The sequence below is a fragment of the Montipora foliosa genome, chromosome 4, assembly GCF_036669935.1.
Source record: "Montipora foliosa isolate CH-2021 chromosome 4, ASM3666993v2, whole genome shotgun sequence".
NCBI lineage: Eukaryota > Metazoa > Cnidaria > Anthozoa > Scleractinia > Acroporidae > Montipora > Montipora foliosa.
The window spans coordinates 35,715,345-35,730,344 of record NC_090872.1 but is presented as its reverse complement, the minus strand read 5'-3'; the positions used below and the strand labels follow the sequence as shown (position 1 = coordinate 35,730,344).

Here is a 15,000-nt window from a genome sequence, read left to right as displayed (position 1 = left end):
ACAAAAAGAAAGAGAATCGATTTGATGAGCAAAGATTATGTCACTTCAATAGTAAGGGCTTCTTTCCAAGTTCAGCGCTCTATGATAATGAACTGTTAACGAATTCGTATTATTGATTCCCTCCATCGACTTGGAAAGCTAGAAAGGAGGATGTTATGATAATTTAGGTCATTGTAGTTGTGTACATTACGTAAAAAGTAACGAAAGGAAACTCTGAAAATTCAAGGCTCGAAAAGCATGATTGGAATCCATGACGTCTTGTGCGATTTCAGTACTGTGCTCTACCATTTGGCCGAGTCGGTAAATACCATAACACTCCTTGCTTGTCTTCCCAAAATTTTGCATAAGCATTGTTTCCCTCTTTTTTCTTAGAACTTGCAGTGACCCCCGAAGAGAAAACAGAAACAACACATCTTCAAAATTTGGGGGGACAAAAAAGAGTATTATGGTATTTTCGGCTTCGGCCAATTGAACTATGAAGACAATTAGATAAACCCGTAGAGTATGTATATATAGAGACTTTGTAACATGGCAAGCAATTCTCAGGGTAAATGGAGTACTCTGATTGGCTAGTTTTTGATCGGGATTTTATAGTTACTGTACGGATCATTAACACGGCAACGGTCTGTTATTTCTCTCTCCCGGGATGATTCAAGTTGTGCGAAACACAAAATGTTCTTAAAAAGCGGAATTTAATTTTTCGTAAATGGTTTGAACCCAGGAGTCATATCATAATTAAGTAAAGTACGATCGTCCGGGTGAGTGTAGTCCAGAGAAGACTACTGACTAACGTCAAAGACAAAGACCAACCAAAGGACAGAAAAGAAGCAGTTTATAAGATCAAATGCTGCGATTGCCAGGCCACTTATATCGGTGACACCGGTAGAAATTTGAACAATACACTGACTTAACACAGACAAAGAACGCGCTGATTTACTCTATGACAGTACTGCGCAACGCATTCTTATCTACGATACACGTACAGACTTTAGACCTATAGACGGATCGAAGCGCACCAATTACTGTTTGGTATTCACAGCCAATTACATCTAGGCTCGACTGACAGTGGACCAATAACACCACGAATAAGTTGACCGGTGACATATACGACCGGCGTTCTTATAGTATCTACTGACGTTACAAAAATCACTTGACTCTGAAGATGACTTCCGCTCGGGTTGTCGAAACGTCAGTCAATGTCAACTCAAACAGTCCGTGTCAGGACTACATTCACCTGGACGATCGTACTTTACTCAATTATGGAATTAATTCGTTCATCCCAACAGTACAATTATAGCAAGCGGAATTTAGTTGTAGGTGTAATAGGTTACAGCTCAAAGTTCGCTGATGGACTACTGAGACAAAGGTTACGAAAATTCACTAAGCGGAGAAGTGTCCGATCGCTCAAAGAAACGATATCGTATCATAAACAACTTACTAACCTCACTTTCTCGCGATTGTACTGGAGAATATTGGCCTTCGGTCTTCTTTGTGCGTATCTCGCTGCGTTCGGTCCGTAGTGCCACGACGTCGGGCCAATATTCTCCAGTATGGCCATCGCGCTCAGTTAGTAAGAGGTTAGTATCTGAAAGACGTACAAAATTGCCCAACCTTTCAAGTAGAGTCTGTTCCTAAATTCGAGAAATTGGGGTTTTGCAGACACAATTTGAAACTCAAAACTAGTGCTCCTTGACAGTAGAGAGTTTAAGATACCAGCACGGCGGGCTGGATGGACGGCAGACCGGAAGTAACCTTCCAAAAAATAGTATTTCTGCGCATGTGTAGGTTTTGGCGCCAGCCGCTAACACTCCGGCGACCTTCAGTGGACAACATGAAAGATCGAGTTTTGCCGGCCATCGGTGAACGTGGATTGTTTTCTTTTATTTTGCCTTTATTTTGCGCTCTAATCCTAATCGAAATTGCGCAGTTTTAATCTTTGTGTTTTGAATGTACGTGCTGCCCTGAACTTTCTCGCTTTAGAACACTTTTGTCGTGAGGCAAAATAACTATACTGAAAGCTTCGCTGTTGTTGTCAAAGAGCATTCACAGTGAATTCTGAAGAATTAACACCAAAATAAGTCAAATCTCTTTTATTCAAATGTGAGCTATAAGTAGTTAGCATTAACCTTTTTCATGATTTCCTTCGAAAAGGTGTCTTTTCCAAAATAATTTAGTTTGAGTGAGTGAAAAAATATGATAAATGAAGTTCAACTGATGAAACCCAAATTTTGCCGCTCTTAAAAATCACATTTTGCATTTGAGTAACATACTTGTTGATCTTTTTTTGTAAAATTGTAGCAATAGCAATGGAGTGGAAAGATGACCACGATCTTGTCTTTTGTAGAGAAATTCTTGGGGCACTAGCCTTATCAGTTTAAAGCCGGTTGAGAGCGGAGATTGTTGAGGTAATATAGCGCTGATCGCTTGAATGAATGTCATCCCGAAATTCAAGGTCACAAAGCGTGCCGTTCGCGATCGCTACAAAATTCTCACCGATAAATACAAAAAGAAAATGAGAGAAGAAGAAAAAGGCATTGGTATCGAAGTTGAGCCGCAGTCAGATCGAGCTATAGCAGCTTTTACAAAGTTTGGTTGATGAGGAGGAGGAGACAATGGAGAGTGCGCTAGAGGTGGGCAGGGTAAAAAGGAGGAAGATTGAAGAAGACAAGCAGAAAGCTGAGGATATTCGAATGAAAGCGATGGAAAAAATTGGGAAACCAGAAAGCGAAAAGAACAAAGTGCGGAGGATGAAAGGATGCCAGTAAAGAAAACAAGGCGCGGGAGCAAAGACACTACTGCAGAGTTTTTCAAGAGAAACCAGAGCGAGACTTTGCATTAAGGCAGAAAGAATTGGAGCTAAAAAAGATGGAAGAAGAGCAGAGTTGGCAGAGAATCAACCGATTCGTGCAGCAGCAAAGTCAGATGATCGCAATTATTCAACAGCAATTGAAACAACTATCATACATGATGATTACTCTCATGAAAATTAAAAGTTTCAGTGATAAACGCAGAAGAACAAAACTGGAATGAGTTTTCTTTTCTTTCATTCTCGTTTGTAACTTGTTTTTTGTAGTATGAACACTTAAGGTGTCATACGGTTAAAATGCTGATCTGAGGTGCATGTCTTATCTTGTCTACATCACTTTCAAGCTATGATAATAAAATATACATTTAGAAATAGTGTTGTTCAGAAGTAGCAGGGTATATTGGAAGTTACCACTTATTATGACAAAAATTTTTCCCAATTCCCTTTCCGGAAGTATTTCATCAGTTCATGTTTCCATTTGATTTATATATAAGTGAAAGCACTTAAGCAAAATATTCCTCCGGTGTTGGTGAGCTTAGGTTGAAATACCTGGAAGTTGTGTTTCCGTATAGACAGGTCAATGCATGTCGAAGAAGAGCACAAGCAACATATAACTTTCCAATAGAGCTGAGACCTATTTTTAGGTTTTTTTTTAAGTCCATAAATTTGAAATACTGGATTATGTCTCCGAACAACGACTCCACTGAAACCCTAACACCGGACATGCATTTGTTGAATTCCTCCATCTGCGGTGTCATCACTCCATTCCTAAAAGGGGCCATAAAATTGACTCGCATGCATGGAATAGGCAGGATCGTCATATAGACACATTGCTTGTCTAGTAGAAAATACAGCATACTGGCTGAAATATGTTAGAAGCTGTGAATCAGCCAACATACTGCCATCTTGTTTCTTGCCTTCTGTGAGTGAAAGCATAAATTATATGATAAGTGATATGAAAAATTACATGATTTGCTTTTTCATTGTATTTAAGGCTTAAATTAAAATTGAAAACGTGTCTTTTATAACGAAAGCTCGCCTAAATTTTCAAGCTTAATAATATATTAACTTCAAACCTATAATTTTGCATCGTGTTTAAAACCTAAGCGAAGATAAATAAATTCATTTAAAAGAATAGTGGTAAACTATAAAGTCTCACCTACTGGTCCATACAAATGTCCAATTAGGCCGTTTGGAAGGGCAACCGACTGAACTTTGATTGCGTACACGCTTATGCCCATTGAAAACAATCCTCGAATTCTCATCTGGTCTACAAACGGGACGAACTGTCCCATCCACAAATCCGAATCAAACATTAAATCTGCATATTGCTGGAGGGCGGCTGGATAAAGAATGGAGTTATTCCACGAAGTGATTCTGTGATGATGGATCTCGTATATATACAGGGGCACCCAACGACCAATTTGTTGTAAAATATATATTATTATACCCCAGTTGATGAAAATAAATGTTATTAAGGCATTTTCAGGTGTTTTTCAATGTTGCTGGAAAAAACATTATCTGTTCCTTTTTCCCAGCAAGACACACAAGAAATTTCCCAGCCAGCTAGATAAAATTGGTTGGTTTCCCAGCCAGCTGATCAAATTTATTTCCCAGCCAGGAATTCCGCGCGCTTTCAAATCCCTCGATCCAAAACGACCGAATAAAAGCGACAAAACCGGGACAAAACAGGTTTTTTCCGCAAGTGCAATCACTCTGACCAGCCGTCGTATGTTTGTGACTACTCTCTGGGAGAGGGAAGGGTTTTTTTTTTTAAGTCGTCCTCAGTCTTCAGAGTTTCTACAGCCAGCTCGGGTTGAAATGCTAGAAAAAGTCAGTAATTCCCAAGCAAAACCTCTATCAATAACAAAATTTCCCAGCCAGCTCATCGAAACACCCGTAATTTTGCCAGCCAGCAAGATTCCTCTGGGGAACAGATAATGTGAGGAACAGATTCGTTGGGTGCCCCTGTATATAGTCGAGAACACGGTTTGTAATCATGGATATCACGGGCACAGGCCTTGCAAACCTGTCTACTACATCACTGTAGCGCACTGGATAAGCAAGCCTACGAAGAAGATGCAAAGGCCCTCTGTATCATCGCTGACACTGCCTTGTGGACTTGAATACAGGTGGTAGCTGAAGGACTTTTGCCAGACGAGTGACATATTTCTTTTCAAATCGAAATTCTGCTCTCCATTCGTCCTCATAAAGGTTACCAAGATCAAACTTGTCATGCTCGTCGTACGGAAGCTCCAAATTCTTTGACTTGTTTAAGTCATACAACAGCAAAAACTCTTCATCTGATATAAGGTTATCTGTATACACCACAGTGAGCATTTCTCGTGCTTTGCGAAATGATGTCATAGAAAAAATAAACGCACCTTCGACAAATAGAGTCAGCAAGTTTTTGATATTCCCGTCCTCAACGAAAACTGGAATAACTTAACTTTCATTTTTCCCACCGAGGACGGACGCGTCGCTCCAGTCCACCTCGGAAGATTTTACCGTCCGCCAAGCCCGCCGTCCTGGTATCTTAAAGTCCCTAGTTTCACAATGGCAGTCAAATTTGAAAACTGCACCATTTCACGACATTTTTACAAACCGACTTATTAGACTATCCTTTCCGCTACAAAAAAAGACATTTACGATTCGGTGACGCTATGAAGTCAAGTTGAGAAGTATTTACATGAGACCGGGACGAACTCAGACCAGAATTAACTTGTACTAGTACGAAATTTTGCAGCTGTTTTCCATGAAACCGGGACAAAATGCTTGATGCCTTGTTTTGGTGCGAAATGATGCGTTTTGTCTAACATAGACCCGGTCTGAGATTTGTTGTCATTTACGTGAGAACGGTACGAACTACCGAGAAGAAGTCAGACCGGACTGAGTTTATTGTCAGGCCGGTCTCTTGTGAACGCATAAGAAGAAATGTTTGGAGGCTGATACGAACTCATGCCGGTCTGAGGCAGCGTTTACAGGAACGCGGTTTCATTAGTAACCGCATCGTTTTGCCTTCTGTTTACACGGCACCGATCGAGGCCATTGGCGTAACCGGGTCGATTTGAAAACGCTACGAGGTTTCATCTGTCGTGTAAACAGCGAAACTGCAGCGATTTGAATAAAATTACTATTTTGGCGCGAAATTTGCATTGTTCGATTTAAAATGGTAAATTTAGCGCATAGACCATCATGAGTTTGATTTTCTGTGTGAACACTTCCAAACCACATCGATTTTGACGAGGTTTCGAAGTCATGAAACCTTGTCGGTGGAAACCTCGTTCGTGTAAACGCTGCCTGAGTTCGTCCCGGTCTCATGTAAATATCCCCTTCGTTTCTTGTGAGTGGTCATCGGGCCCCTGCGAGAGTCTCATTTGCGATGAATTCATTCTAAAAATAAATCGGTCTGTGAAAACGTTGTGATAGGAATGTAGAGCTGTCGTGTTCCTAGTCATGGGCAATAGAGATTGGTAGCTAGGCGCAAGACAGAAAAAAACACGTTTACGCATAGGAAAAGGAAAAGTTTTCTTCCGGTTCCTGTATAAGGTACAACAGAGCAAGCTCGTCAGTTCCCTAATGAAAATAGCGCATTGTTCTCTCGGTGGAAAGTGGTCAAAAAAAGAGTTCAAAGAGTTTTTGGAGAGCTTGCTCGCAGGATATCTCAGGCATAATATGCTATATATTCTTACCAAATCCTGGGCTATCCAATGGGTGAGAAGATCGGATCTTCCTGACAAAATAGACAATATAGAAATACAATCACCCGACCTTTAAGCATTAAATTTTGTACATAGAGACCACTAAGCCTTAGGACAGGAGTGACTCGAAAAGTTCGGTGACCTGTGGCTGCTGCCATTTATAGGCCTGGTTACTAAGTACTCAAGTGCTTTAATTTAAAGTATTTCATCTGATGCTTGAGTAAACCGCGTCCCAAGTAATTTTCCTTTTTGCCCATCCTAGTACATAACCGATGCTCTTTTTCAAAAGCACCAAGAGAAAACCGCAGAGGAGAAAATAGTGCATAGACTTCCAGTGACACACTTCAGTAAAATTCTGGGAATGATGAAATGATCGCTGAAAACCGTGGTCGAAGTTAAACTTGTTTAAACCAACAGCCCTAAGTGTATCAGGTTCTAGCACCCAGCAAATGGCCTAAGTTCTGACTGGTTTTTTTTTCCGTCTCATTGCCTCAAAAGGCCCTTCCCGCTGATCCAGCTAATCCGACCTCAATACCCGGAACTCCATGCCCTACGATTCGCGAACAGTGTGGTATAGTATGTTGGTGATATAGAATGATGGTGATGTACGATAGATACATTGGTCTTTGTAATCTAAGCGAGACAATTATCACCACTCCTAAGAAGCTATCCTATTAATAGACGAGATGAAAACGTTCGAGATATGTACACACCTTTTTCCAACACACATTTGACACACTCGATTGTCTCCCAGACAGAGGGCTTCATGCATCCTGTAGCCACAGTCGGTATCAGAGCTTCCCAATAAGCCACCGTGACACTGCTGCAAGTGAAAAGGCCAACCGTTTTAAAGTGAAAAAGTTAGCATTTTTCCTCCACGTCATGATAATGCCGATAACACAGTAAGTGTTTTTTTTTTCTTTGCCTGAACAAACATCCCAAAGAATAAAAACGCTAGTGCGTAACACACCTTTCTGCCCATTATAATAACAACAATTTATCTATTTATAATCCACTCATTAATTTTCGGGCGATTTTATTGGCTAATTTCCATCACGTGGTGCAAACTCACAGGACAGTTATTTCGTAATAACCCCCGCGCCGTTTACGTGGACATTTGCCTTGCGAAATGCTGAGGCGATCATTTCCGTTTAAAAGTGAAACAAAGCCGGCGAAAAAAAAGGCGGCAGAAGGGTTTTCATTTTACAATCATTGTTGTAAAGAAACCTTGAACTTTTATCCGTTCCCGCGCTACGGGACCATAGGCGCCCATGGTCCCGTAGCGGAACGGATAAAAGTTCACTGTTACTTTACAAAAATGAATGGAACCGTTCCAAGTTTTATCGGGACCCGTTCCATTTTTCCTCTGTCGTGTAAACGCGCCTTTAGGTGATTTTTAAATCCTACGGGAACTTAAACTGAGTCATTTTGCGAGAGAATTTAATACACTGTGTTTACTAACTATAAAATAAACCGACCGCTCGAAGAAGAAAAAAAATTCCAGCCAAACAGCGGCACTTGAAAACAGTGTCATCCAGACGTTCCACATCATTCTGTCTTTCATGGTTGAAACTTCTTTTTCAGTAAGCAAAAAAGCGCCTTGTTTTCGAGTTTTCGACTCGGATTGACAATGAAAAATGATTTGATCTTTTCCTGAGACCGAAACGCTTTCTTTCTAGTAAAACTTGAACAGTGCATCGAATAAACTAAGAATCATTGCCATTAGATCAACAGTGCCTTTTAAAGAGCGGTTTTCTACGCGATATGAAAATTAATTGGTGGGAGGGGGGGGGGGGGTTTATGAAAGAAATAAACCCCTTTCTGGCTTGCTGGTATGTTGGCTGATAATGTCCTTGGCTGAGAGATTGTCCTCAAAATTTCATGTTTGCTCTCGAAGCTTCGCTTCTCGGCCAAATATTCATTTTTCGGACAACCTCTCAGCCGCTGACATTATCAGCCAACATACCAGCCGTACGATGGGGTATATTTACTAAATAATTTATATTCAGGCAAGCCTAAAAGCGGAGCTCCTCAATTATTATTTCTTTATGTTTTAGTTTACAGATGCATGTATTTTTAACTAGTCCGCTTTATCCCATACGACCAGTCTGGCTTGCTCATTCATTATCATAAATTAGTCTATTTTCCCTGCTCTTTCAAGTTTGCTCTTTTCACCGTTCTTCGTTACCATTATCCAGCCTGTTTTCCATTCTAGTGCTTCCTCTTTCTTCCGCTCCTCGTCACTATAATTTAATCTCTTTAGAGCGATTTTCAATTGAGTGTGGCGAAAGTAATTAGCGAATTGCTTTGGTTTTGCATTAGAGTGCCGGGTTTTCAAATGAGTATCGTAAAACCACAACCAAAGTAATTACTATGGCCAATAAAAAATTTCATTGAAATAGTTTTCTGAACGCAAATTAGAAACAAAAACTCACTAACAATAGAACCAAATGCAAATTTAATTTAATTCTATTACAAAGTACGATTTGCACGAGATGCACGAGCGATTGGCTTGGGAAGGCCTTTACGCTAGCGTTGGTTGAGCTGTACGCCATTCTGATTGGCTGTATAGTTTTTCTAGCTTTTTTTTCGCATGTGAAAATAAAGCGTATAGATTTGTACAAATAAGCTTTATGGAATAAAATTCTCATGTTATGTGAAATAATAAGGATGACATAAGCTTATGATATACCACGAGCGTTACCAATTGGAAAGTCCGAATCAAAGCAATGAAATCAAATGTGTCAACCAATCTTATCTATGCAAGATATTACGCGGAAGATGCAGGCCAAGAGACAAGTAGTCAACTATACCATAAGGGTCTTCCAAAAATTCGAAAAACCTTAAACAACAACGACCACAACTAGGTTTTCTGAGCCCGCGAGACTGAGCACCCCCAGCAAACCATTGTTTTAACGAAAACCGCTGGTCAGCTACCTTGGTTCTGGTCATTGCTGCCTAGTCTTCCTCCAAATTCAATGCCTGTTACCTGTCCTTGTGAGTTGCATCATATTCCTTCATCATGTTTATTGTTTCCATCGTCCTCAAAACTCCCTTCAAGAGTTAAGGGCAATTTTCTTTAATAACACATGGTTGTACTTCCAAGTTTCGAATTCAATCAAGCCAGGACAGCGAAAAACATATTGACATTATCACTGTTTTCAACTCTCTTTACCTTAGGGGACTGAGCTGCAATCAAGGCAGCTTCATCAACTTTTCCGGCCTCAAACAACTGAAATAAAAGCACGATATCCTAGTGGTCATTGGTAAAAAGCAACAAGTAATCAACCACAGACAATCCAAGGAAGTAAAATGAGTAAAACAAAAACGACGGAGTAAAAATTAAAAAAAAAAAAAGGAAATGAAAGGAACTTTATTTAAGTGTCTAGTCTGCTGGCTCTGGAACCCTAATCGGGGACACTTGTACTATAAACTGAAGTCAACAATTAACACAAATCAGATCAAATGTTGGTTTTTGAGGGCAGGGGAAAACCGGAATACTCGGAGAAAAACTTCTCAGTGCAGAGTAGAGAACCAACAAACTTAAATAATAATAATCATCATCATCATCATAATCATCATCATCATCATCATCATCATCATCATCACTTTATTTACATAAGTCTCAAGGTTATTTAGTTGAGAACGAGTGCTCTACTAATCAGGGAGACTACAAATCAACTGAAATCAGAACAAATCACATCAAATGTTGGCTATTCGTTCCCTCCTCGAAAATACGAGATCCGACGGTAACATCATGAACTTTGCAAAAAAGACAAAACCAAACTCCCCAGCGAATTTTCAATAAATCCTCATTGATGTTGAACTTCATGTGTTAGCGTACGTACAGAAAATAGCAGAGACGCGTTCATGATTTCTCCGTGGTTGTTGTGAGATGCAAAATGTTTGTAAAGTTTGGCGAATCAGAGACAGCTCAGTGCAACTTGATATCTTTGTGTTCGTGAAGGAGAAACTCAAGACGGTAGCAGCGGAACGTAGCCCTGAAGCTCCTGCTTAAGGTGATCCGCCGGGGCCGAAAGGGAGGAACTATCCTTGAGAGGATTGCTCTATATTTATCACAGTTCTCATATTGATGGTACGCAGTTTGGATCGTACCATCTCGGTTTTAGATAAAATGATCATTGCCTTTTTGAGCTATCTCTTCGGTCACTTGATCAAAGGAGTTGGTTTTAGTTTTTTTTTCATCAAAGATCGAAGAGAAACCAGCAACATACTCAGAGGCTAATTAACCCTTTTTTAGGTAACTCGTTTTGACTTCTTATTTGGTCGGAACTGTCACTTTAAAATTTGCAGTTTGAATGCTGCAACTCGGAATAATAATAATAATAATAATAATAATAATAATAATAATAATGATTATAAATTATTTATTTAAACACGATGACTAAATCACAGCGTTGCTGATGTGGCCATGCCTAAATTAACAACTAAGAACTAAAATCTTGAATTTACATGAGTAGCAAAATTACCGAATATCAAGCTTCACTGACTTTTCACCGCTTAGTGTTAAAAACATGTTACTTTTCCTACACACTTTGTTGCCAACCAATATTAGCTTTTTAGTTACTTTCTTGAGGGCACTGCTGTTCTTCGTTTAAGTTGTTTCTCTCTCTCATCATAGTCATTACATTTATACCTATGGTAAAAGTTGGACTCCTTTTGTTGTTCCCGCATTTACGTGCACAATCAATTCACACGACGGAATGTGACTGTGACGGTCCTTTAGAATGCGCACGCGCAAGAAGGTAAGGGAGGCAGACGACGTGTGCGCATTTTAATGCGTGATTATACAAGTTTTTTTACCAATGATATGCTCCCATGCTGCATAATATCCCCTCAGTGTGTTTATAAAGAGATTTTGCTCCTGCTGCACATCCTGCTTAACTCACTCTCTCACAGTGGCCTACAGCCTTGCAGATCAGTTTTCAGTTCAGTGCCATAAAATTAAATCTTAAGCGCAACAATTGATCTTGTTTTCACGGCCACAGCAACGGCCACAGCCACGGCCACAGCCACGGCCACAGCCACGGCCAGCAGCAAAGGAGTTGAGGTTCTTGACTGCTGCACGTGCGTCTGCCTGCAGAACAAAGCCATTTGAATGGATGTTTTTTATTGTGGCCACGAAATGTCATTCCAAAAGCAGTGTACAAAACCCGAGTGAAAGATGTACGCCTCACGTGGTCTCCTGACGAGAACATTTAAGCTAAGAACTCACCTCAAAGAAGTTCTCGATGCATTGAAGTATAAACTCAGCCTCTCTGTCTTTGGTTGGATCCTCGACGTGGAAGATGAAAACGGAACAAAACAAAATGAGCAACTGAAAATATCCTAAAATAATAAGTATTTCATGATCCAAAATACGAGGGAAAGCACTGGTATTGACTTACTGAGTTAACTCAAGAAGGTGCCAGCTACTCAATTTTTAGTAATCATGACCGATGTTCCTAATTCAAGGTAGGCCGAATTGCTAGAAGCAATTTTGGCGCAGCAAGGCAGGATTCGACACATGGAGGTTTAAAGGTGGACAGACACGAGGGGTCATGTTGCAGCGACAAAAACCCTGTGTACTGCACGTCTAGCAGGGGACATTTAACAGGGACAAGATCACAACATGTCCATGCACACACATGAAAATGTTGCGGGTACATGTTTTAGGGATATGTTTCAGCGAAATGTCCCCACGTGTGAACTTATACTTTTAAAATTGTGCAGCACCAATTTGGGGGTGATTTTATCCCCGCAACGTATCCCATGAAGTTACCCTCAAGGGACACGTCGCTGCAACATGTACAAGCAAAATTTTCGTGTGTGTGCAAATGTTGTGATTTTGTCCCTTCTACGTGTCCCCGCTACACGATTCTAATGCATGCAGCTTTTTGTAGCTGAAACATGTTGCTGCAACATGTCCCTGCAACATGACCCCTCGTGTCTGCCCACCTTAATAGTTGTGCCGCGCCAAATATGTTTCAAAAAACTTAGTAGAAACTTTCGTACCCGGTACTTTACAGGCTAAGTATCCTAGTTTTATAAAGAAAACACGATAAACGCAAATTCGTATAGTTTAGGGGAGAAACGATTGAACATTATTTGCATACGTTCGCGAACAACTGCTGATTTTTATTCTTCTCAACACTGTTTTGCGAAGGACGGCATGGGCAACTGACGGAATTAAAAAAAAAGGATTTGGCTTATAAAAGCTTTTGCGTGTGACGGTTATTCTTGCTGCCGTCTCTGTTGCTCGGGTAATAGAGAGCTTTAGATTCTAGGACGAGAATGACTACGAGTACCAAATTTTCTCATAGAACAACAGTGAACGCACGCAAACCAGCGTCACTTTCGCGGGAAAAACGTGTTACCGTCGTCATTTTAGTACGAGGTTTTGCAAAAATGTCGTCGTGTCAAACAAGTCAACAACACGGTAGCAGTTTTGGCATTTTTTGATCAGCAAAAAGGCCCGGGTAACAGCAATAAGAATAATTGAGCAACCTATACTGCTAACAAAGAGTAAAATTAATCGTACTGGTTATAAATCTTCTTACTATTTTCGCTTAAAACAAACAGTCAAAACTCGTACTCGTTCTCGTCCTCGTCCTAGAATCTAAAGGTCCTATTGTTCATGGTTTGTCTTGACGTGGGTTGATTTGAATTAGTCCCCAATTCTTCAAACACTGTTTCATTATACGACCAATTCAAGATATATGAATAAATCATGCTACATGTACATTCTGCGAAGCGAAAATCTCCACAAAGGTTTATATGTATGCATTTTCATTTGAATGTCTCTTGAGTAAATCGGCATGTATGGACATCGAAAATCTTACTACGTGAAGCCATACGTCTCTTCCATACCCCGATCCCATTAGGACAATATAGACGTCTCTTGTCGACAGCGTTACGATACACAGGCACAAAGGGCCATGTATGGAATAAATAACCTAGAAAGTCACATACATCGTCATCTCCAATCAGTGAGCTTGGTTGATTTGGACCTGTGCTTCCTACTGTCTCTGGGAACATCTCGTCTACGACAAAAAGGAAAATGCAATTTATGGCGGTGTTTATACTAATTGAGGAAAAGAGCTACGGTATTTGTGCCCTGAATGGCACCAATATCTTTACGCCCCATAATTTAATCGCACTGGGTTAGAACTCATTCTGCTGTCTTGTTTATGGTGCAATGGGCCAAGTTCTTTTAAAGATGAGTCTGGGCTAATCTGGATTCGTAACCGTGAGATCAGATAGGTTTGATTGGACTTAAGCGACTGTCAGCATTAAAGCTTCGTTTGTATTGTGACATAACCATAAGTACAAGCTCAAAGATGTTCGCACTCGTTAGATGAGCATAGGAAAAAGCTGCAAGCACAGTGAGAAGCCACTGACGTTGGTAGTGTCAGTGGCTTCAGGCAACATCAATGACGTTTGGAGCCAACATCAGTGGCTCCATAGCTTAGTTGGTTAGAGCGTCGCACCGGTATCGCAAAGTCACGGGTTCAAGCGCCGTTGAAGTCATGAATTTTTCAAGCTTCTCAACGCAATTGCTAAATTTGGGTCCATCATGATAACTGCGAAGATCATTGAGAAGAAAGAACATCAACTGTTAAGAATCCCAACTAGGCTAAGCCGGAGACAAACCAGTTGGCCATTTACAAGTGCGGTTGAGAAATAGAACCAGGGACTACCTGGAACAATTTTATCGAGTGGTCAAAACAGGTCTTAAACTCGGGAACCCCTGATCTCGAGGCAAACACCTTAACCACTGGGCCGCACTATCTCCTGAATGCGGATTGTGAGGAAGTAAACATGTAAATGTAATTTGTTTACCCACGGAACATCTTAAGAGGGCTCAGGAGCTCTTTCAACATGAGTACGTGCATTCCGGGTCGAATTGAAATTTGGCAGTGTTGATTTTCTGGAGAAGGGGAAAACCTCTCGGAGCAAGGAGAGAACCAACAACAAACTCAACCCAAACATGACGCCGGAACCGGAAATCCAACCCGGGAGGCACTGCGCCGCTTATTTCCCTTTCGTAAACGGTCGTTGCCATTTGAAACGGTCGATGCCATTTTTTAGCTCTGAATTACACTAATTAGGTCTAAGAACTCAAAAGGTTGCGGTTACTGGGAGTTGTGTCTCGCTGGTCATATGAGTTAGGGTTCGGGTTAGGGTTCTGTTTGGGGTGAGGGCTAAGAACCCGAGTTCGAGTCTTGAAATTTTCGGACTCTTTTTTTCCTCCAGTTTTTCTTTTATAAATGTTTTTTTTTTTCCTTTTTTGTCTTAATTTTGTTAACATTTTTTCTTAGTTTGTTTCTTTTAATTTTCTTTGAAGTGAAGTGTGTAGTCGACCGTTATAAATGGCATCGACCGTTTCAAATGGCAACGACCGTTCTGAGAAATGGCAACGACCGTTTCAAATGGCAACGACCGTTTACGAAAGGGAAATTTGCCACTGCGCCATCCCTGCTGCCTGAAGAT

The 15,000-nt window shown here is 40.6% G+C and overlaps 1 protein-coding gene across 1 annotated transcript in view; it reads right to left on the bottom strand.

Annotated features, from left to right (window-relative positions):
• LOC138001267 (clathrin heavy chain linker domain-containing protein 1-like) overlaps positions 1 to 15,000 on the bottom strand; it is a 63,119-nt gene that overhangs the window by 20,517 nt on the left and 27,602 nt on the right. Inside the window, exons 12-17 of the mRNA XM_068847915.1 lie at positions 13,480 to 13,550; positions 11,744 to 11,803; positions 9,683 to 9,739; positions 9,497 to 9,561; positions 7,221 to 7,330; positions 6,499 to 6,539 (exon numbers count right to left, since the gene is read on the bottom strand). Of these exons, the coding sequence (XP_068704016.1) occupies positions 6,499 to 6,539; positions 7,221 to 7,330; positions 9,497 to 9,561; positions 9,683 to 9,739; positions 11,744 to 11,803; positions 13,480 to 13,550 (404 nt within the window). The remainder of the gene's footprint in view (positions 1 to 6,498; positions 6,540 to 7,220; positions 7,331 to 9,496; positions 9,562 to 9,682; positions 9,740 to 11,743; positions 11,804 to 13,479; positions 13,551 to 15,000) is intronic.